Genomic DNA, 23,472 nt, shown 5'->3' with positions numbered 1-23,472 from the left:
ACATAGAAACTTAGGATGTAGTAACAACATGTAAGAGGCATTTTGAAAATGTATGAATAAGCAGGAATGGAGGAATGTTTTAGTTTAGAAAGGAATATGTCAGCACACCCTAGAGGGCAAAAGGGCCTGTTCCTGTGCTGTACTGTTCTGTTCTCACTTGATGAAACCTATTACCCAGTACTGGTCTCATTCACAGCCAGTTTCTGCTATCTGTTTAAATCTGGTAATGAAGTGTCTGCAGAACCGTCTGATCAGGAGCCAAACTGCAATTAACGTTGTGAATAAACAAATACTTTTTTGGCTTGTTTTCCTTTTAACACAAGCTGTTATCCTCCGTCCGTAGTCATTCGCGAACCGTTCTCGGCTCCAAACTAAAATTGATAAAAGAAAAAAATCAGCAAGGCTCGAACAGCTTAATTAATTAAAACCGTGAAATTCATTATAAATTTTGAAGTGTACTTTACAGCAAACCAACTTGGCAGTCAGCTTTAGGTTTGCAAGCTGAAAGCAAAGTAAGGCAAAGTCCTAAAATTATATGCACAATTTAATGGAGTTCTTAAGTGATGTGGAGGAGTTGGTGTTGGACTGGGGTGGACAAAGTTAAAAATCTCACAACACCAGGTTATAATCCAGCAGGTTTATTTGGAAGCATTAGCTTTTGGAGCGCTGTTCTTCCTTCAGGTCTTTGTGGAGTAGGACCATAGACACAGAATTTATAGTAAAAGATTAGTGTCACGCAAGTAAATTGATATATTTAACAAACCTAACAACAGTTGACGTTTGTTAAATATATCATTTTACTTGTATGACACCTGATGAAGGAGCAGCATTCTGAAAGCTAGTGCTGCCAAATAAACCTGTTGGACTACCTGGTGCTGTGACTTTTAACTTAGAAGTGAACTGTCTTAAAGGTAAACTTGTAAAAATAAGGTACCCATATGATGTATAATTAGGACTTGAAGCCAGGATTGTCTGAATTAGTCATGTGACTGGGATGACCATGTGATTCAAAACTAACACCTTTTTTGAAATAAAGATTGTTTTATAAAAGTATCTTTAATATTAATATTTCAAATTTTGTAGCACCACACAATTTAATTAATGGAATGAGAAATGGGCAGCCAGTTAATGTAACTTTACTGGAGTATTAAGGAATATAGAATCAAGGTGAGTGGATGGATTGAAGGTCAAAATCAAACATGATTAATAGAATCATCTCAAGGGGCTTATTCACAATCTTCATTTCCTAAGTTTCCTTGGAGATTCATTCCAACAAAGAGAAGCCTGGGTGAGGAGCCATTGGACAGCTGGCAACCAGGGTTACAAAGAGTGAAGGAAAAGATGAGGCACACTGGGAAGTTCTGATTTAATGTTCTCAAGTTTGATTTTTAAGTCTTTGTTTGGAGTAGCTAGAGAAGTTGAAATAAGAAGACCACATTCCAGGAATCAATGTCAGTAATCGAAGAACCTGTAAGCTCATCTCTAAAATTTGTCTGTCATAATCGTGGAACCTCATGCAAATATTGACAATTTCCAATTGAAGTATTTGAAAGGTTTAATAAGGTGAGCCAATGTGCTAATATTATATAATACACCAGGTTTGGACTTATCTAAGGTGGATGTTTTCATTAAGGAACAACGATATTTGGTGATCTTGACTATGATACAGTAGAAGTTTTTAAAAATTATTTATGAATGATTCAGCAAGGTGTAACCTTTTAGCTGTTATTTATTATGGTATTCAACATGCAGGATTTGCTTTTTGACCATAAAGATTCTATTTAAGTGAGAGATGCATTTTAAGCTTACTCTGAACAGTTGAAAGTTTGAACTAATCAGATGATTGAAATGTACTTAATTCCTCTCTTTTCCGTCCACTCCACCCCCACCCCATCCCGAACCAAAGTTGGCATTTTATAAGCACAAGGCCAAATATTATTCTGTCACAAGGTGGCTAAAAATCAATTTATAACATAGGTCCATTGTCTTGCCCAATGCTCCTCTTCATGTTTTTGCAACGTCCACTGACATCTCCCTGCAACTCTCTTTTTCCTTTTGTCCCCAGTCCCTTTCCATCTGTTTCCCTTCCCTACTCCACTCTTTATCAGTAAGACCACATCCTGACTTTCGTGGTTGGCCTGATCTCTGTTACACAGGTTGAATCCAACACCCTTCCACCCTGATGCCTGGTGTACTCTGTTTTACATACAGTTTTCACATTGACTTGACCTTTTTGAACATAGCTCTGATATTTCTTCTGTCAGAATAGCTTTCCCCAATGGAAACAGTAGAAGCAAATTTGTTTGTTGTGTTTGATGTTTTGAAAAATGTTTTGAGATTTTGGCAACAATTTGATGTTTTGATAATTTCCTTTTTCTTTTATCTTCAGGCTGAAATAGAAGATCTGAAGGAGCAGTTGACCATAAAAGATTTTGAAATTGAGCGATTACAGAGCCAGCTTTCCTCCAGAGCTTCTGTACAGAGTGATGGCTCTGATAGAGGTAGGAAAGGCCTGCATCAACCAACTTCAGCTGTACACAGTAAAAATAGAAAATGTTGGGAAATACTTCAGCAGGTCCGGCTGGCCTTGTAACAAGAGAAAAACAATGGCCCAGATATTCTCCAGTAATCAGATGGTTGTTGGAGCAGTGCAGACTGGCTTTGCACCTTGGGTCCATATGGAATCCTAAACAGTGCAGGAATTGCCCAAAGAATTGAGGATTTGGGGGAAGTAATTCTCCTGCTTGGGGGGGAGGGGGGAGGGGGGAGGGAAGCTGATTTAATGTCAGAGACAGAATCAGAGGAATCTATCTCCATTTAAGATAATAGTTACCCCAGAAAAGTTAGAGGATTAAAAACCCACTCTAACTTCTAGGTAATCATTAAACTGAAAACCTAACACTCCACCTTCTGACGCTTTAGACCTCCTGGACCTCTGATAATCTGCACCTCATCTTCTCCAATTGGAATCTACCACTAATCCAGATCAGCTCAGAGCCAACATTCCACTCCTGCTGGCTTCACCGCCCCAACAGCAGGCCATCACGCCTTGGCTGCTGGTCAGTTCCATCTGGGATCTGACAGCCCTTGGCTACAAGCCTTATTCCTGGGCTTCAACCATCACGCACTGAACCCTGAACACTCCAGCCCCCTCCCCCAACATTCCAAACCAAATACCCCTTGGAGGGTTAAAAGATCCTGCCATAAGGCCGATGTCATAGAATCGTATAGCACAGGAGAGACCCATCAGCATATCATTATCCTTGCCTCACCCAAAATACCATGAGAACCCCTCTCATCCCGACTCCAGCAAAGGTTCGCTCTCCTGGCTCTTCATACTCTAAGCACTCTGTCAGTTCCCTGGCACACTTAAGCACATGCGCGTACACAACTCCACACTCTTTTATGTACTTGCCCTATCACAGGAGCTGTCAGTGATTGTTGAGCATTTAAATCATAGAATGCAGCACACTGCTGCTAAAACTGTTGTGGTTTCTACATCGATCCTTTGGATTCCTGGGCAGGTTTGTAACAATAGGCACTGTCCAGGAATCTCCACTGTAGAATCCATGAGAAGTTAAGTGGGTAAGTTTTTAATTCAGTTGGGTATGGAAATAGGTTTTCTGACCCAGATCGAAATATCTGGATCAAAGTCAATCTCCCTGGAGCGTCTGAGGCTGAGGGGTGACCTTATAGAAGTTTACAAAATTGAGAGGCAGGGATAGGATAAATGGACAAAGTCTTTTCCCTGGGGTTGGGGAGTCCAGAACTAGAGGGCATAGGTTTAGGGTGAGGGGAAAGATATGAAAGAGACCTAAGGGGCAACTTTTTCTCACACAGGGTGGTACGAGTATGGAATGAGCTGCCAGAGGAAGGGGTGGAGACTGGTACAATTGCAACATTTAAGAGGCATTTGGATGGGTATATGAATAGGAAGGGTTTGGAGGGATATGGGCCAGGTGCTGGCAGGTGGGACTAGATTGGTTTGGGATATCTGATCGGTATGGACGAGTTGGACCAAAGGGTTTGTTTCCATGCTGTACATCTGACTCTGTCATAGAATCATGGAATGATACAAAAAGAGACCCTTCAGCCCATTGTGACAGTGCTGGCTCTTCGGTAGCACTAGCCAATCAGTCTCCCTCTTCTGCTCCTTCTCCATAGCCCTATACATTTTTCCCTCAATGTCTGTTTCTTCCCATTTCTAACCCCAAGGAACTGGGATGAGTTGTTGCCTCCATAATTTTGTTCTATTGACTGTGATCAGATTTTAACGGAGGTTTATTGCATATCTCCTCTTCAACATATGATCAACAACTGCATTTATATCATGCTTTTTGTGATTTCAGAGCATCCCAGTGTGTTTTAAAGTCCATTATGTCCAATTTACACAAACGTTTGTCCCACCCACAATATATGACCTGACATTTGTTTTAGTTGTGTTGGTTAAGTGATGACTGTCGACCAGGACATTTGAGAGAAGTCATCTGCTCCTCAGAAAAGTAACACAGATTTGTTTCCAACTACCTGGGAGGGCAGGCTGGGACTAGGTTTAGTAATGGGTAGGATGGAAATCAGTATTGATCTGAACAGGCCATATACATGTTTAAAAACTGCTAACGAGAGACATGAAGTTAAACCTTTTTGCCTTGCACTTCTGACTCCGTCACAGTTCTCACTCATCCATGCAGCACCCCTTCCAGTTACTCCCTCACTCTCACCCAAGGACCCCTAGCGCTAATTAGTGAGTCATTCCTTCTCTCACTGTGCAGACACACTGGCCCACAAGACACTCACTCTCTTTCCCCAGCAGCTCAACTGTTACTTCCCTCATTCCCAAGCCAGTGCCTTCCTAACAGCATTTTGGTCTGCTGCACTTCCAGGCCTCCAGCAGATTGACAGCACTCATGTTGTGCTGTTCACTGCTCCTCCAATGACAGACAGACAATTAAAAATCTCACAACACCAGGTTATAGTCCAATCGGTTTATTTGGAAGCACATGCTTTCAGAGCACTGCTCCTTCATCAGGTGGTTTACAACCACCTGATGAAGGAGCAGCACTCCAAAAGCTGTTGCTTCCAAGTAAAACCCGTTGGACTATAACCTGGCGTTGTGATTTCTACCTTTGTCCACCCCTGTCCGACACTGGCTCCTCCATGTAATGACTGATAGGTTTGCCTGACGGACAGGAGAGAAATGGTCTATGATTGAAGGAGCAGCAGCTTTCAAAATGTCCAATAGTACTTACCTGTATTTGAACAAAGGCTTGGCAGACCACACAGGACTCCATGGTGGACCACAGTGAGTCCCACAGGCCACGTGTAGGAGAAACCTGATTTAGAAATGTTCACTTCTATCTTTGTGTTGTCTTAGTTTTTAATGGGCTGCCTGCCAATGAGCAACACAAGGAAGTAGTGGTCATGGAGCTGGATGGAGTATTGTGTCACACATTGGTCTTAGAAATGAAAGATTCAAGGTTATTTGAACCATCAATTAGGGGAGCAGAAGTATGAAGTTAAATCTATTTTTGGGCAGGTTTAGGCTCAGATTGATGTTTCATGCCAGTTGCTAGGTTGCACTAATTGCCAATTCTATAGGCCAGGTTGACAAAACAGCTGGAAGAACGATTTAGATCATGAGAGAGGAACAGAATTAGACCATTTGGCTTTTTGAGTCTGCTCGACCATTTGATAATGATCGATGTGTTTCTCATTTCCCATTCTCTTGCCACCTTTCTGTGATCCTTGAACCCCTTACTAACTGAATTTACAGTTTTACCACAGGTAATGCTGGTGTTAAATGGAGTTCAGTGATGACTTACTTCATTAACTGATTGGATAATTAACTGATAATACCCTCACTCTATGATGAGAAATTGAGAAGCCTAGATCTATATTCCTTAGAATTTAGAAGAATGAAAGATAACTTAATTGAAACACATACTTGAGGGATTTAATAAGGTAGATGCTGAGAGGCTGTTTTTCCCCTAGTTAAAGAATCTGAAATAGTCTCAGGATGTGGGGTCAGCCATTTTAAGACTGACTGACATAGGGAGAAATTTCTTCATTGTGTTATGGATGTTTGGAATTCTCTACTCCAGTACGTTACGGCTGCTTGGTGCTGAGTATGTTCAGGACTGAGATAAATAGTTTTTTGAATGCTAAGGGAACTAAAGAATGTGGAAATAGTGCAGGAAAATGATTTGAGGCAAAGATCTGTCATAATATTGAACATTTGGAGGTGATGTGTAGCCAATTTGTGTTCCTTCAAGTTCTATCGCAGTCGGACAGACTGTATAAAAAGGATGCATTTTGACGTTGGTTGTTGATATTTAATTGAAGGAACATTTTCTTAGGGTGACTGTGTTGCATCTAACCCATGAGAGTTTGATGCTAATGCTGAATAGGTGAAATGGGAACTGTTTCACGTTGAAATCCATTGTCAGCTGAGCGCTATCATCTGCAATTTGAGAAAATTTCAAGTAAACAACCTTTTAATCCAATATTGAAATTAAAGTAGAGTTAACTGGATCAAATTGATGGCAAAACAAGATGTAGGAATGGTTGCTCTTCTTCAAACATAGTCACAGTCATAGAGCTGTGCAGTACAGAAACAGGCCCTTCAGTCCAAATCGTCCATGCCAACTAGATATCCTCAATTAATCTAATCCCATTTACCAGCACATGCTTTTTAAATGTTGCAATTGTACCAGCCTCCTCCACTTCCTCTGGCAGCTCATTCCACACCCACACCACCCTCTGCGTGAAAAGGTTGCCCCTTAGGGCCCTTTTATGTCTTTCCCCTCTCACTTTAAACCCATGCCCTCTAGTTCTGGACTTCCCCCATCCCAGCGACAAGATTGTGTCTCTTTACCCTATCCATGCCCCTCATGATTTTATAAACCTCTAGAAGGTTACCCCGCAGGTTCCAATGCTCCAGGGAAAACAGCCCCAACCTATTCAGCCTCTCCTTAATTCTCTTGACCAACATCTGCCCAAACTATTCTATAAAAAGCTGGCCTTTCATCAGTTACTGATTGTGGGATCCTGTTGTGCATTAGTTCACCTCCATCACAACAATCCTGCACTTTGAAGGTACTCATTAAATATGAAAAACCTTGGGATGTTGAAGAGGTGCAATAAAGCCCCAAGTCAATGCAAAAGTTATTCTCATTTTAACATCAGAATAACTTGCTGCTTTGGGTACATCAGAACTGTTTGCTTATTCTTGAGATCTGCTACAGTCCAGTAAAACCTTAAAGGAATTGTGTCATTGAGTTTTAAGAATTACAGCCATGTTTTTAGTTATGATTTCAGGGTTTCCTGCAGCTCTTTGGAGTTCGGCCAGATTGGTTATTTTGCTTTCCAAAAGTAACATTGTGACAATTTAGAATGATTTAAATTACCAAGGATGTAGGAACTGGAGACTGTTCAACTCCTTGATTATACTTCACCATTCCATTAGATCAGTACTGATCTTTACCTTAACTCTTGAATCTATCAGTCTCTAGTGTTAAAATGTTAAATTGACTCCCTATCTCCAACAGCATTTGGAAGGGAGCGTGTTCCAGACTTCTATCACTTTTTTTTGTTTGAAGTCTTGTCTGACATTATCGCTGAAGGGCCTAGTTATAAATTTAAGACCTCTTTGTTTTGAACTCCCCAGCACAAAGAAATGATTTCTCACAGAAACCTTCAAATCAGTGCAATCATCTTAATTCTCCTCTAGTCTTCTCTGGAGGATATATGAGCTGGGTCTATGTAACCTGTCTTTGTCAGTTTAAATCTTTAACCCCAGCATCATTCTTTTGAGCCTGCAGTGCATCTGAGGATTATATACATCCTTCATGATGTGCAGCACCCAGAAATGAGCACACTGACTAGCAGTTTATTTTTGAAACTGGCATAACTGTGGCATCTCCTTTGGTATATTACTTCAGTTCCTTTGAGATGTCAACTAAATCCACTCCATTTTTAGTTGTAGCTTGTACCTTTTAATAATTTCTAACATGGTGATTCGCATAACATGTTGTTGGTCAAGGTTTTAAAACTTCTCCATCTACGCACTGATACTGTTTGTGATGTTTTACTATATCAAAGGTGCCACGTAAATGCAGGATGCAGTTTTAAAATGGGGTAATTTTGGGAAATATGAACTAAGTTTGACTTTCAAATACATCCCCTTGCATCAGCACAAAATTTCTTTGAATTGTTGTTAATTTACTTTGACCGCCCAATACTCTGTTCCCCTCCCATCGTGCCTGTGCCAAGTTAGATCATGGCTAGTCTGCATCTCAACTCCATATCCCATGATGTTCTTATCTGACACAATTTATTTTATCAGCTACTGACAGGTAAGGATGGATTAGGACCTGCAGGTAGGATGCGCACTTAAAACTGTCAGTGCAAACTTTACATTGTTTTGGAACTTTTGTTATTGACAGTATTAATTCTGACTTTGTGAATTCTGTTATTGTGTGGCATAATGATAAAACAAATGAAGCAATTCCTTTTTAAGGTATTTTAGGGTGATTCTGGGACCAGAGGCTCCCATTAAGGAGTGGGTGGGCTGGGAAGTACCTGTTGGACAGGCTGTAGATTGTCCCCATGTGGGCCAGCTGTTTTTCCAGCGATACTATATGGTCGCGGAATCTCCCGGTTAATTTTCCCTGTTTGTGGTTTCAACTTCTAATCTTTGCTTTTTGCTCACTCTGGTCTTCTCCTCCTTACACTATTCACCTGTGGCATCATAGAGGACATGTATAGGAGAAGGCTCAAGGAAAAACGTAAGCTTTCACCTTCTCTTTGTGTGTGGGGTGGGATCGATTGGAGCGATTGGGTGATGTGTTTGGATGGATGGGTAGGTGAATGAATGGGGGATGTGAAGATATTGTGCTATGGGGATGGGAAGGGGTGGGGTGTTGTGGGGAGGGAATTTATGGTTTGGGGGTTTTGGATGTAAGGATGAGCAGAAAAAAGGGGTTTATCATGGGAAGGGGAGGTTGGGGTTAGGGAGCTTAGAGGCAAAGTGTTAAAGAGGTGCGGAGTTGGGAATGGAGCGATGTTAATGGACCAGGCAGTTGAGGATGGGCAGCAGAAGTTAAAGTGGAACTGGGTGGTGTTGTGGGATGAAGAGGTTGGGGGAGGGTTGTTGTGGGATGGGGAAATGCTTGTACTTAAAGTGGGGAATGTACCTTGAAGTTTATTGTAAATGTTATCAACATGAAACTGTTTTGCTCTTTACATGTAGACCTACTTCAAGCAAAATATCAAGGGCACATCCCTTAAACGCATGCAAAAGGCAGAACATAGTTTATTCTGTCGTAGTGTAGGGATAATGTCAGAGAGGGGTTTAAAAATGGCCGCTCCAAAAATGATCAGGAAGCTTTTGGATTATCGTGAGACCCTAAATGATCCATCAATGCCCTTTTAGGGAAGATACCAGCCATCCTTACCCAGTCTGGGATTATATGGGACTCCAGTCCCACAACAACTAGGTTAACTCTTAACTGCTGCCTTCTTCAGAAATAGTCCAGCAAGAAACAGTTGTATCAAACCTGCCATGTCTTCACCACCTTTTCAGGGCATATTGGGATATAGAGTTAAGGAGAATGAAATGGGTGGAGGAGTACTTTTCAGCAGAATGAAAGGCAGAGACTCTTTCCCTTTGGAAAATATCAGGCTGAATTCAAGTCCCAGAGTCAAAAAGCCAAATTTATCTACTGTCCAAAATGTTCGTTCTCAAGTTTCACACAGGCATTAGACATTATTCTCAATATAAAACTGTTAAGGGAAGGAGTGTGAAAAACTGGAAGATAAGGAAAAAATCCCATGTTAGGATGAATAGGAAAATAAGATCAAATTTGCAATGCAAATCCACCATATATTTAAATTTCCAAATTATTTCCTTTTGTTCTTTTAAAGAAAAACCTAAGATGCTATCAATTCATTTAACTCCTTTGCATTTACACACTGCTTTGCCAGAAATGGTGCCTGCTTTTAGCATTGTACATACTTGGCTGCAAGTAATCCATTGATTAAGGAAATTTAATAGTGCAATTTATAAAAGGATAAATTAAATCACAATCCCGATAGGAACCGAAGTCCTGCTAATCTGGAACACCTGAAACAGTGCTGAGTTTAATTCTTCACTTTTTCTGCTATCTAACTCCAGTTTGGGAGAAGAAATTTCCAAGATGAGCTGTACACGTTCAAAGGATATAAAGAGTCATGGGTTATTTTTCACAACTCACCAAGTTGCAATAGTCTGAAGTATGACCGAATTCAAAGATTTTTTTTCAAATGAACAGTCCAAATCTCAAGTCACATTGTTTCCAGTAATCTGCCTATATATTTACTGGCCAATTTCCATAAATACTGCTGTCACTCCCATTCTAACCTCCTAGGCTTTACGTCCAAACACATCCAAAACCCCACTTTCCGCCACCACCCCCACCACACTGTTTGTGTCCATGCTGACTCTTTTGACTCTTAAGGCGAGGTGGTGATCCAGTGGTATTAGCACTGGACTGTTAATCTAGTGACCCAGGTAATGTTCTGGGGACCTGGGTTTCAATCCTACCAGGGCAGATGGTATTTTAATTAAAATTTTAAAAGTCTGGAATGAAGAGTTTAATGGTGACTATGAAACCATGGTTGACTGTCAAGCAAAACCCATCTAGTTCAGTAATGCCCTTTTTCAGGAAGGAAATCTGTTGTCCATACCTGGTCTGGCCTGCATGTGACTCCAGATGCACAGCAATGTGGTTGACCTTTAATCACCTCTGAGCCATTAGGGATGGGTAATAAATGTTGCCTAGCAACAACACCCTCATGCCGTGAATAAATAAAGGAAAAAATAAATCCATTCCTAATCCTGATCTCCATTCCCATTCCATTACCCATCAACCTGTCTCCAGTCTTCTTCAAACTTCTCGAGTGCAGCAATGGTTTCTGTCTCAATCACATCCTTTTATGAAGGATTCCATACTCCCCCAGCCATTTAGGTAAAGACTTCTTTTTTACTAACCCAAAATGTTCCACACTGACCGATCACTTTAAGCTCATGGCTTCATGTTGCTGACTGCTAAGTCATTAGACCTAGCCCTATCGGTGCAGTTTGCATTATTTGCTTTCCAAATCTTCTCAAAACTCGCTTCCCAAATAAAGCAAATAGAATGCTTTCCATAGAATACTGCTGGAGCTATGTGCAATGCTGGTTAGGCCATAGTTGGAATTTTGTGCACAGTTTTGGTTGCCCCAATACAGGAAGAACATAATTGCTCTGGACAGAGTTCAGAGGAGATTTAGAATAATGCTGCATGGTTTGAAAATTGCAGCAATGTGAAAAGACTGGATAGGCGAGGGTTCATTTTTCTTGAAAGTAAGGAGGTTCAGAGGTGACTTGATTGAGGTGCACAAAATCATGAGGGGTTCAGATCAGGGAGTCAAATTTCCCCTGGGGGAGCAGGCACAGATTCACGGTGATTGATAGAAGGATTAGAGTGAACGTAAAGAAAACCTTCCTCATCCAGAAGGTGGTGGATATCTGGAATTTGCTGCCAAATGGTTGAGGAAGGGATCCTCAACCTGTTTAAATATACTTGGACCTGCATCTGAAATACTGCAACCTGCAAGGCTACATACCAGATATTGGAAGATGGGATTGGAAAAGGTGGCTACATATATTTTGGTTGATGCAGATATGATGGACTGAATGGCCTCTTTCCATGCCCTAACTTGTTTTTAATGGTTTAATCTTCTTGGCTGCCTCTCATTCAACAGAAAGGCCCTTGGTGTCTCAAGTCTCTCCTCACAGCTATAGTTTCCCAACTCTGGCATCATTTTGGTGAATTTAAGCTGCACATGCTCAGCAACTTAAATATCCTTGCCATAACTGAATTCACAAAACTTCACGTACTTAACTGTGGCACAACAATTTCCTTGATGAGGAATGGGTTCTGCGAATGTTAAGGGCTAGCCATATTCCATGGGGGAAAACAACAATTCAAAATCAAATTGTAAATGAGGACTTTATCCTCACTGCCCAAGCCAAGTTGCAAGATAGCCTATCCCTTGTCAAACCCAAGTGAGGAACTGGGAAAAATTTGTTACACGCCCATAGTGCTGACTTCAACTAGTGAGAGTCTATTGGAACATAATCATTGCTGAGTTATCCAGAAAGATGACGTTCCATCATGCTAATTGAGTTAAATCAGTAAAGAACTATATATTTACATTAAATCTACTAAAGGCTACTATTTGCATCCAGTAGAATTAGTTTGATTTGCTCATTTAATGTGAATCCATTGGCTGTATATAATTTATTGGATATCGTTTATTGAGATAAGCTGGCATCTTGCATTTTTGTGCTTTTTCATTTTTTTTTGGTTTCTACACTCTCATTAGTTTAATCCATTATCAAGGCTGCACAGCGCTCACAAACTGAGGCTTGAATGCTCCAATGAGGACTTTGCCCACCACACACTGTGCAATGACTGGCTCTAACTCATTTGTAAGGCTAGGTATCTTCACGCCAATTAAATGCAGCTTTGTTGAGTGTTCCGTCAACTGAAGTTGGAGATCGTGTTTCCATTCCACGATTTAAGTATTCTTGCAAATTCAAATAATTAGTTTAAATTTTCTGTGGCAAAAGTGATTTTTCTGTGGGTTTCAAGGAGTCCAAATGTATGATTGGAAGGTGTGCAAGCCAACAAACTGATCATTTCATTGAATTTGTTGTAGACCAAGAAGTGCAAAGACTAAAGATCGGATTGGATTCTTTGCTGGCCTCAAATGAAGAAAAGGTAAAGAATAATGTCCATAATCATTCTCCCTATTCCTCACCGTTTTTTCACTTTCTCTCTCCTGCCCTCACTACAATGTGCAAAAAGGTGATTCCTGATTTCAGGCCAAGATGCATTTTTAAGATTTTGCCCTCTCATGCAATTATGGTTCGGTGGCTAGGATTCTTGTCTCTGAGTCAAAAAGTTGTGGTTTCAAGCTCCACTCCTGAAACCTAAGCACATAAACCAGACCGACATTCCTAAATGCAGAACTGAAAGACTAATGGGGTGGCTGGAGGTGCCGTTGTATAACATGTTGAATCAAAGACCTGTTTGCCCCCTCAACAAAAACAAATCTATACTACTTCAAAGAAGAGCAAAAGGAGTTCTGATTAACATTTATTTTTAACCCAGCAGTATTTTAAAAACCGATCTGTGGTCTTTAATTACTGTTGAGTGCAAGCTCAAAGAAAATTGGCTGCTGTGTCCCATAATTCAAAAGTATTCCCTTGGCTGTTTAAATGATTTGAGCTCTCATGGTGTTGCGGAAAGCATTTTAAAAATGTATGCCTTCCTTTTGTTGTGGAGTTGTCCGATTTTCAAAGGTGGTTTTATCCAATGACAGGACCATCGAATAGAAGAGTTGAGTCGTCTATTAACCCAGTGTAAAATGATGAAGCAGATGATGGCTCAAGGTAAGGAAATTGATCAAGTTTCTATCTCATTATGGTCCAGATGATCAAATTTATTTTTGTCCTTTTATTCCAACTACTTGGGCCAGTAGTTATACGGATAGCTTCTGAAGCTGTTATCCAAGGTGGGAAAGACCAGTGAGGTAATAGGTAGAACTCATTGGACTGTGTTAGAACAGGGGTGATGGCAGATAATTGGAGCAGATATACCAGTATTAGATTCTAAGCATCCGAAAAGCTGTACAAAGGTACATTGGTGGCAAGAAGGTTCTGACCAAGAATCACATCAACCAGCAGCAGCATGACAATTAATTACCTTCATGAGAGCAATTATCCCCTGACACCATTGGAATTTAATGGTTGCTGAATAACTAAGTGAGCCTCCCATGCCTCCTAAGCTGCCCACCAAACCATTCCCAGGTCTGCTTCAACAGCCGGCCAGTTTCCCCATCGAGGTACCCAATATCAGTAAGCTTGAAGGGGGTGCTGAATGGCTCATTCTTCCTACAATTCCTCAACCAATCACAGTCAATCTGCTTGGTTTACACTGAAACAAAACTTGGCAACTACCTGTCAATCATCATCTAACTGGTCCATTCTCCATTGACACTGCTTCTATCAATCGGAGTCTACTTGCCAACAACTTATTTCTTCACATGCAATGTAAAATATTATTTCCCCCTTATATTTTATTTTCCCTGACGAGTGTATGTTAAACTTTTGACAATGTGTCTTTTCTTAGTAACACTCTAGTTCTGCACTGACAAACCGGTATAGAACATTACAGTGGAGTGCAGGCCTTTCAACCCTTGATGGCTTCATTGATCTTTGAAGCCCATCTAACCTACACTATTCCATTATCATCCATATGTTTATCCAATGACTATTTAAATCCCCATAAAGTTGTCGAGTCTACTACTGTTACTTAAATATTCCTGTACTCCAAATGTTATAACAGGGAGTATGGTCAATACTTTTGAGGTTTTCCACTGGAATATTATAAATTTATGAATGGATCCTATTATGAACTCACCAGGTAAAGACAAAGGGCCCTAAATGAATGTGTCACTATTTGCATCTAAGATAATTAATAGATGGGCCTCAGGAATGTGTCAGTATTGGTGGGGAGGTCCCCAAGAAGAAACTGAGCATGAAGTTGTTGGGTTATCATAGAAATCCAACTGGTTCACCCATGTCCTTTAGTGATGGAATCCTGTTTGTTTTGAACCAGTTCACACCAGTGTGGTTGATTTTTAACGGCCCATCAAAGTGGTCTAGGAAGCTCCAGCGAAATCCTTATGTGGAATGGAATTGTGAGAGTACCATAACCTCAACAGTGGCAGAAGTTCAAGAAGACAGTTTGTCCACCGTGGGCGGCACGGTGGCACAGTGGTTAGCACCGCTGTCTCACAGCGCCTGATACCCGGCTTCAATTCCTGACTCAGGCGACTGACTGTGTGGAGTTTGCACGTTCTCCCCGTGTCTGCGTAGGTTTCCTCCGGGTGCTCCAGTTTCCTCCCACAATCCAAAGATGTGCGGCTCAGGTGAATTGGCCATGCTAAATTGTCCGTAGTGTTAGGTAAGGGGTAAATGTAGGGTATGGGTGGGTTGCGCTTTGGCGGGTCGGTGTGGACTTGTTGGGCCGAAGGGCCTGTTTCCACACTGTAAGTAACCTAATCTATCTGAATGGGCGGTTATAGATGGGTAATAAATGCCAGTCTTACATGATGGTCATTTCACGAGACTTCAGAAAGAACAAGGTGTGATCCTGCAATGAGCAAAGTGAGGTAGTCTCATTTAAACATAATTACAGAGACAGTGAAATTGACCATTTGTTAACTGAAGAAATATTCAGCAAAATTGTCGAATAACATTTTATTTCAGGGTCTTCTGAAAGAATACTAACAGGGAGCAGTGAAGAAGAGTTAAGTGGCTGTTCAATGAATGCCACCCCCACCAAGGTGGCTCACTCAGAAGTAATGAGACCAGAGGTAACAATTATAACATTGCCTTTTAAAGAATGCCTATATTTCAACTTAAGTGTATAAATGTTTTAAAAAATTACTTTTTTTATTGTTCAATAAAGTCAAAAAGTCTGGTGCTGGGAAAGCACAGCAGATCAGGCAGCATCTGATAATCTTAGGCTGAGGCATTTATTCTCCTGATCCTCGGATACTGCCTAACTCGCTGTGCTTTTACAGCGCAAACTTTTCGATTCTGATCTCCAGCATCTACTGTCCTTCCTTTTCTCCCATGTGTTCAATAAACCCAACCATTCAAAATTTCTCTCCTGTTTCAATACAGGTCTCCCCCAATATCTCCTCATCTCCGGTGGGACCTCCCCTGACACCAGTCGAGTTTGAAATGAGGTATGAAAATTCAGCTGTGAGTTTGTTGTTGAGGAGAGATCATGAAAAGGGAAGAGTAGATGGGTAGTTGCAGCAAGGATCATAAACTGGGAAAGAGGAAATTCTTGTAATAGTGGGATTAACTTTGTATTTATTTTAATTCATTTGTGGGACATGAACATTGCTGACTGGGCTAGCATTTATTGTCTGTCTCTTGAGAAGGTGGTGGTGAGCTGCTTTCTTGAACCATTGCCTCAAGGCAGGAATTCCAGGATTTTGATCCAATGACAGCAAAGGAACAGCAATATATTTCCAAGGCAGGTGAATGGCTTGGAGGCAAAACTTGCAGGTGGTGGTATCCACATGTACCTGCTGCCTCTTGTGCTTCTAGATGGAAGTGGTGATGGGTTTGAAAGGTGCTATCTAAAGATCTTGACGTTTCTGCAGTGCATCTTGTGGATGGTTGACAATGGTATTACTGAGCATCAGTGGTGGAGTGTCTGACTTTGTGAAGTGCGAGTCAAGCAGATAGCTTTGTCAAATGTTTTTAGTGTTGGATCTGCATTCACCAGGCAAAGGGAGAGTATTCCATCACACTGTTAAGCTGTGTCTTGCAAATAGTGGACAGGCTTTGGGAGTCAGGAGGTGAATTACTTGCTACAGTATTCCTAGCCTCTGACCTGCATTTGTAGCCACTATTTATATGTGGACACCACTTCGGTTTCTGGTCAGTCGCAAACCCTACGATGTTGATAGTGGGAGGTTCAATGATGGGTAATGCCATCGAATGTCGAAAGGCAGTTATTAGATTTTCTCTTTGTTGAAGATGATCATTATCTATTTCAGTGGTGTGAATTTTACTTGCCACCTGTCAGCCTAAGCCTAGATGCTGTCCTAATTTTGCTGCATTTGAACATCAGTCTACAATTAAGCAAGTTGGACAAAACCGTTTTTCTCCCAAATAGCCAGTTACGACATTACACCACATAATCAGATTCTTGAAATGACATTCCAATATACACAGGCACAAGCGCACAACTACAATGAACACCTGTGCAATAGTAAAACAAAAGTCAATCAGTACGACTTTCTGGAGAATGTCAATTCTTGTGTGGCTGTTGTTACACCTCAGTCGTATTTTTATCATTGATTTCTCTGGCTGTTCCTTTCCCTTCAGAAAATATTTTGTGGTGGCTGTTCCATCTCTCATTCAAAAATGATAGTTCTTTTCTGTTTTTATGTAGTATGTTTTGATAAACTGGTTTACCACCTCATTTAGAATCAGTAGCTCTGGTTTTAAAAGTCTTTTTTTCCACCTTCTTCCTTTGTAATGACTCAAATTATCAATTTGTTTATAGTTCCTTGCTGAGCTATTTCATTAGTTAGAACCTTTCCTGATTCTTTGGTGAAGTGGTTTAAAGATGACAAAAAAAAATCAGACTGAGGGGTTTCACAGCTCTGTACAATCTCTTCAACTATTACCACCAAGTTCTTAAGTAATTTTATGATTTCTGCTGGGGTTTTTATCCCCTCACTTATTGATGAGGCTTTCGAGCTGAGATTTTGAACGTGGAAAATTACTTCAACATCTTAAGTCTCCTTAATGTTAAGGAAGTATTTTCAGTATTAATCATTCTTTTCCTTCCACTAACAGACAATTTACAGTCCAGTAATATTCATCAATCCTTCCATGAGAAATTATGCATTCAAAGATCCATTTTCACCTCCTTTAATATCTGTGCTCTAGAGACTTCTGTGATTCCAATGTTCAGATTTTGGATTGGTGACCGTAGCACTTGTTCAGTTTATTCAGGTTGTGTTCCGGAAAATACTGGGTTTTTTTTCCCCACATGCAATAGTTCAATTTGTTACTTGAAAGAAAATCCACATCATCCTTTGTTTCCAATAGAAATGACTTTGGGCTTCAATACTTCACATTACAGGATGATCATTCCTTTCTGTTCACCAGTAGTGTCATCCCAGGATTTCGTAAAGACTACTTGCCTTTCTTTCACTTTAAAGGAAGCTGTGCCCTGTTGATATACTGAATCACAGGTACATTGTCGTATATCTTCCTGTTTCAGATTACAGATTTACAGTTCATCAATAGAACCCATCAGTGTTACTTCTTACATATCACTGAGATGAAACACCACACTTCCTTTTGTATGAAAACATCAGGTTTAGTAAGGTCACACCACAGAGTGGTGGTGCTACCTTCTTCAGCTTCCTTGTTCTGAAGCATTTGTTTGAGAAGTACCAGATGGGCATTAAACATCAATGAAGTAGTGATTTGTTGAACTCTGATGTTACAACTGTGTTTTCCACTGTACTGTTTAGCTTTGCGAATAAGCAGCTTAACAATGGATCCTTTTACTCCCTTTCATATTTGGCACTTGGCTGAATTAGAGTGGATCCATTTATCCATGTACTGCTGTATCCAATCTGCTGATGTCACGATGCAGCATGGCAGTATCATCCTCTTGAACTTTTGTCCTTAAGCTTTTGCTTGAAGGTCATAGGCAACTGTCAGGCGAACTTACGATTGTGCGCTAGCAATGTCACAGGTTTCGTGGTCATTGTCGATCAAATCGAGCAGAATAATTGTAAGGCTTGTTAAAGCTCCACTCTAGTTCAATTCATACTTCTAATTTGGTTTGATTCCTGCCTTGACTCCTGATCTAATTCCATAAGGCACTGATCTAGCTTTGCAACATTCACTACCTTTTAAAGATGCCACTTTGTATATACTCTTGTTACGATTTTTGCGGGTTACTGCGTTATATGATTCAGCTGCTTCCAATACACACTGTCAGGTACCAATGAAACTGTTGTTTCAGTATCCACCTCTGTTCTTACTGATTTGCCATTTAATGGAGGAGTGACCTAGTATCAGTACGTGTCACCAGCAATGACTAGCATGTTTAATAACAATTCCTCTTTATACTATAAGTCTCTGCTTTTCTTTTTGTACCACATAGGTTTTCTTCCTGCTTTTTGGTTTCTGCACTTTCACTCTGTCATTTATGTTTGTTCCTCAATGTGTTCATTTTTGTCACTTTCTGTATACAACATCGTTATAACAGCAATTTGCTGCTGCATAACATCTCTTTGTCTTCCACACCAGTAGTAATTTCCAGTCAGTTTTGCTGTTTGTTTCTCAGCTCCTATTTTGTGAGTGCTCATGCTCGAGCCTCGCTGTGTTGAGCTTCCTTCGTCGCTAATTCCATTGAGATTGCTCTCTCCAGTCCAGGTTTCTTCAAGTCCACGTTCCTCTTCATCTGTAATCTCTTTGGGATTTTTTTCATATTTTAAAACTGTCAGTCTCTGGTTGCTTCATTTGATTTCCAAACTCTCAGTATGCTGCTACCATCTTTAAAATTGCTATGAACTGGGAGATGGATTCACATCATACTGGTTGAGTTTGTGGAATCTAAATCTTTCAGCAATCACCAATTAGTTTTGGTGAAAAATTATGCTGTAGGATTCCTACTATTTCTTAATAAATTTTTGAACCTGACTTCTCTGTACCAGACAGAGGATAAGATCTCTCCCATAATACACAGGAATGACTGCTTCAATTTTGTTAGCTTAATCAAAACAATTAAATCTCTCTATATAGGACTTCCAGCTGTCTGTATCTTCATAATATGGTTCCACAGTGCCAATGTTTCCTTCCATTTTTATATGGAAAGAGTCAATGGAGCTTGGTATACCCTCAAAATTTTAGTGCTACCATGCCCCAATTTAAAACAAGCTATTTGTGAGGATGTTTCTATACTCCTGGCTCAACATTTCCCTCCATGTTGGGTATTCATGCCTGTTCCTTCAGGTAGAGCATATGGTGAGCTTCTTTTAAATTATTTTTGTTATTCACACAGACACTACCTATCTTTTCCTCTTTTTCAAAGTGCCTCTGAGATCTGTATTGAGGGCCACAATTTTTAATGAAGTAGGGAATTTATTAAGGTGTTTACTCTCAAATGCAGCAAGCTAAGCTGAACTGTTCCCCTCCAAAATGGCTGAGATTGTCACATGATTGTGTGTATTGGACTGTCACTTTAATAATACAATTAAATACACAACAGGAAAGTTATTGAAGCATCTGAAGGTGCTTTGATTGTTCAACCAAGTGCTGTTGCTGGCAATCAAAATCATCTTGATCAGAGGGAGACTTTAGCAAATGTCTTAAAGGAGGAGCCAGACATGCAAAGGATTAAGAAGAGTTTCAATGCTTGTGATCCACGAAGGTTTTCCATCTGGAAGGACAAGGGCAGCAGATTCCTGGAAATAACTCCATGTACAGGTTCCCCTCCAACCCACTCCTCATCCTGACACAGAAATATATTACCATTACTTCAACATCTCTGGGTCAGACAGACAGACAGACACCATTGTGAGACTACCTACTGCAAATGGACTTTAGCAGTTCAGTAAGGCAGATCACCACCCCACCTCAAGGGAAACTAGTTCCAGGCGTTAAATGTTGGCCCAGTCAGTGATATACCCATCACATGAATGAATAAAATAAATAATTCTGAACAGCTGAGATTTTCACATTTTCTGTTTTGCGTTCAGGTTTCTAGCATCTTGCAACAATTTGTTTTAATCAGGCTTACTTTGCTATTTATCCAGATCTGTGAAGAGTTTTCATTTTGACTCTTGCAGTATGTAGAGTCCTAGCTCAATTTATTTGTACTTCCTGCACATTTGTGTTTCTTTATTAAATCCCACAGGATACAACCACGACAGACCTCAGCCAGCTTAAATGAGCTGAACAGTGGGCAAACTGAGAAGGTTAGAGCATTGGCTATTCACACTAATGAACTGTTATAGGTTTGCAAAATAGTCTTGAGTTCAGCTCTGTCTTTCCTGTCAAAGCATCTCCCGGGATGCTTAAACGTAAAAGGTGCATCTTAAGTAATAGTGATGAGAACACAAGGCAGACCTGGAATAAAAAGGTGACATTTTAAAGCAGTATCTAAAGAACTCAGACTAGGTAATTGGAGCATTGAGAGCAAACATGGCTTCAGTTTATGCTTCAACTGATTGATTGATTGATTTATCTATCTCTCAATACTGCACTGGGAGCCTCCGTATAGATTTTTGTGCTCAAATCTCAGGAATGAGGCCTGTAACCACAATAAAATGTTTAGATGATGCACGCTTAGTCTAAATATTAGGACAAGGCTATTCTTGAATGCTCTTCCACAAACACCAGTTGCTGCTAAATCAGTTGTTTATTTTAAGTCCAAGATAAATTATTTCTGTTAAGCAAAGGTATCAAGAGATATAGAGCAGAGGCAAGTGTTGGAGTTTGGCCACAGATCACCCATGATTTCATTGAATGGCAGAAGAAGCTTGAGGAATTGAATAGCTTACTCCTGTTCCTATGTTCCTATAATCTTGAAATAAGAGCTAGAGCATTCTGGAGTAAAATCAGGAAACAGTCTTCCATGAAAAATGGTGAGAGATCCAAAACTCATTTCTCCAAAAGAACTTGATGATATTGCATTTCCCTTGGCTGTGATTCTTTGGAATCTGTGTTGGTACACCACCCATTTACTCAAATATTGCTCATAGCGTCAGACCCTCCATTTCCAACAGCATTCAAAACTGATGTGTCATTTGTATCAATGTTTATTCCAGTTTTGTGCAGTAAAGCTATCTGTGTATACTAACAAGATGTCAATATTAATTTTTTTCATCAATCCATGCTCTTGCCTTTCTCCCTTCCTGCATATCAACAGCCCTCAGTCTTGGAAAATGAAGAGTCTGCACATTCTGAGGTATTAACTCATTTACTTAACCTCTAACTTCCACTGTTCCACTTCTTTTTGCTGATGTATTATTGTTCTTTCACTTCATTGTCTATATGTGTGCACACTTTATGGAAAAGTGAGTTTTGAAAGTAGCTTTCCAGCTTGATGGTTAGTGCCCTGCCTCCCCTAATTAAATATCTGGAATATTTTAATGCAGAATTAATTTATTTCTGTCTTTTCTAAAAACTGACTGTCACAAAAACACCAAAGTCCTTGTTCCAGTCCTCACTTTATCCTCACGATGTGGGCCTATTATCTAGGATGATTATTGACCATCTCTAATCCTGGTAATGTGGTGGTGAGCCTTTGGCATGGACCACTAAAAGCAGTTTTGTAATGTAAATAAGGGCTGCTAAGAATCAACAAATTTGGTATATAGGACTGAGGTAATATTTAGACCACACCAAGAAAGGATGGAAATTTATTCTCTTTAAGGTGTGTTAGTCCATCAGTTGGATTTTTACAACGATCTGATTAGATTTCAAGCTCAGATATTTTCGGTGGATTTCAAATTCTCAGTTTAGATTTAGGTCCATAGATCACTAGTTCAGTATATTTGTTCACCTACAGGGATGTTGTGGTTATGAGAATCTTTTCAAAATTCAACAAGTGGCCTAACCAATGTCCTGTACAGCTGCAACATGACCTCCCAACTCCTGTACTCCATACTCTGACCAATAAAGGAAACATACCAAATGCCTTCTTCACTATCCTATCTACCTGCGACTCTACATTGAAGGAGCTACGAACCTACACTTCAAGGTCTCTTTGTTCAGCAACACTTCCTAGGACCTGGAGTGTCAGAGGCTGAGGTGTGACCTTTTATAGAGGTTTATAAAATCCCTGTGGTGGGGGAGTCCAGAACTAGAGAGCATAGGTTTAGGGTGAGAGGGGAAAGATATAAATAAGACCTAAGGGGTATCATTTTCACACAGAGGGTTGTGCGTGTGGGGAATAAGCTGCCAGAGGAAGTGGCAGAGGCTGGTACAATTGCAACATTTAAAAGGCAACTAGATGGATATTAGAATAGGAAGAGTTTGGAGGGATATGGGCTGGGTGCTGGCAGGTGGGACTAGATTTGGGTTGTGATATCTGGTCTGCATGGTAGAGTTGGACTGAAGGGTCTGTTTCCGTGCTGTACATCTGTGACTCTGTCCTCTAGTACTTACAATAATAATTGTATTGAAATATTGTTATAATGTGCAAGAAAGCAGATAATCTGTTGCATAGTATAGTCCCACAACATTCATAGTTAAGGTGCATGTTGGTCTGATTGTATTTTTGCTGCCAAGAGGATGTTCTGGATCTTAGGGGTTATAATCTCAAGGTGAGGGGATGGCCTGAGTTAAATTTGAACTTCAATCATAAGCATATTAAATGGCAGAGAAGGCTTGAGGGGCAGTATAACTGATGCTAATCTTTGTTCTTATGTTTCTTGCGGTTAGATGTGCAAGTTGCAAATGGTTAAAGAATTAAGGCATCTATAAAAAAAAGGAGAAAGAACTGGTATTCTCGTATCATGTTGTACAACCCAAGGCCATTCCAAGATGCTCTACAGCCAGTGAAACATTTTAAACTTGTCATCCACCAATTTTCCATCCGGTTCCTCCCAGCAACAATGTGATAATGACCAGAATAGTTTCCTACTTTTTACTCATGTTGGTTGAGGAGTAAATGTTGTTCCAAGACAGTGGGGACAAATGCAGGATGGTGTGTGTGGGTGTGTGTGTCCTTGAGTTGCTTTATTTACACAGTCCTCTATTAGGAGGTGGAACATGTTCAGGATTCAGCTTTCTGGCCATGACCTCAAGGGTCGAGAGTTGCA

The 23,472-nt window shown here is 40.3% G+C and overlaps 1 protein-coding gene across 8 annotated transcripts in view; it reads left to right on the top strand.

Moving 5' to 3' along the window:
• LOC132824473 (liprin-beta-2-like) overlaps positions 1–23,472 on the top strand; it is a 269,719-nt gene that overhangs the window by 211,027 nt on the left and 35,220 nt on the right. For 6 of the 8 annotated variants that reach the window (XM_060839031.1, XM_060839026.1, XM_060839027.1 and 3 more), the window contains 8 exons: positions 2,390–2,501; positions 8,754–8,786; positions 12,745–12,806; positions 13,411–13,480; positions 15,362–15,468; positions 15,782–15,846; positions 20,562–20,622; positions 21,576–21,614. In XM_060839031.1, coding sequence (XP_060695014.1) covers positions 2,390–2,501; positions 8,754–8,786; positions 12,745–12,806; positions 13,411–13,480; positions 15,362–15,468; positions 15,782–15,846; positions 20,562–20,622; positions 21,576–21,614 — 549 coding nt within the window. The remainder of the gene's footprint in view (positions 1–2,389; positions 2,502–8,753; positions 8,787–12,744; positions 12,807–13,410; positions 13,481–15,361; positions 15,469–15,781; positions 15,847–20,561; positions 20,623–21,575; positions 21,615–23,472) is intronic. The other 2 variants (XM_060839028.1, XM_060839030.1) reach the window with 2 other exon arrangements.

Source organism: Hemiscyllium ocellatum, chromosome 18 (genome assembly GCF_020745735.1).
Source record: "Hemiscyllium ocellatum isolate sHemOce1 chromosome 18, sHemOce1.pat.X.cur, whole genome shotgun sequence".
In the NCBI taxonomy this organism is placed as follows: Eukaryota; Metazoa; Chordata; class Chondrichthyes; order Orectolobiformes; family Hemiscylliidae; genus Hemiscyllium; species Hemiscyllium ocellatum.
The sequence above is the reverse complement of the archived record's forward strand: the minus strand, read 5'-3'. Positions and strand labels throughout refer to the sequence as shown.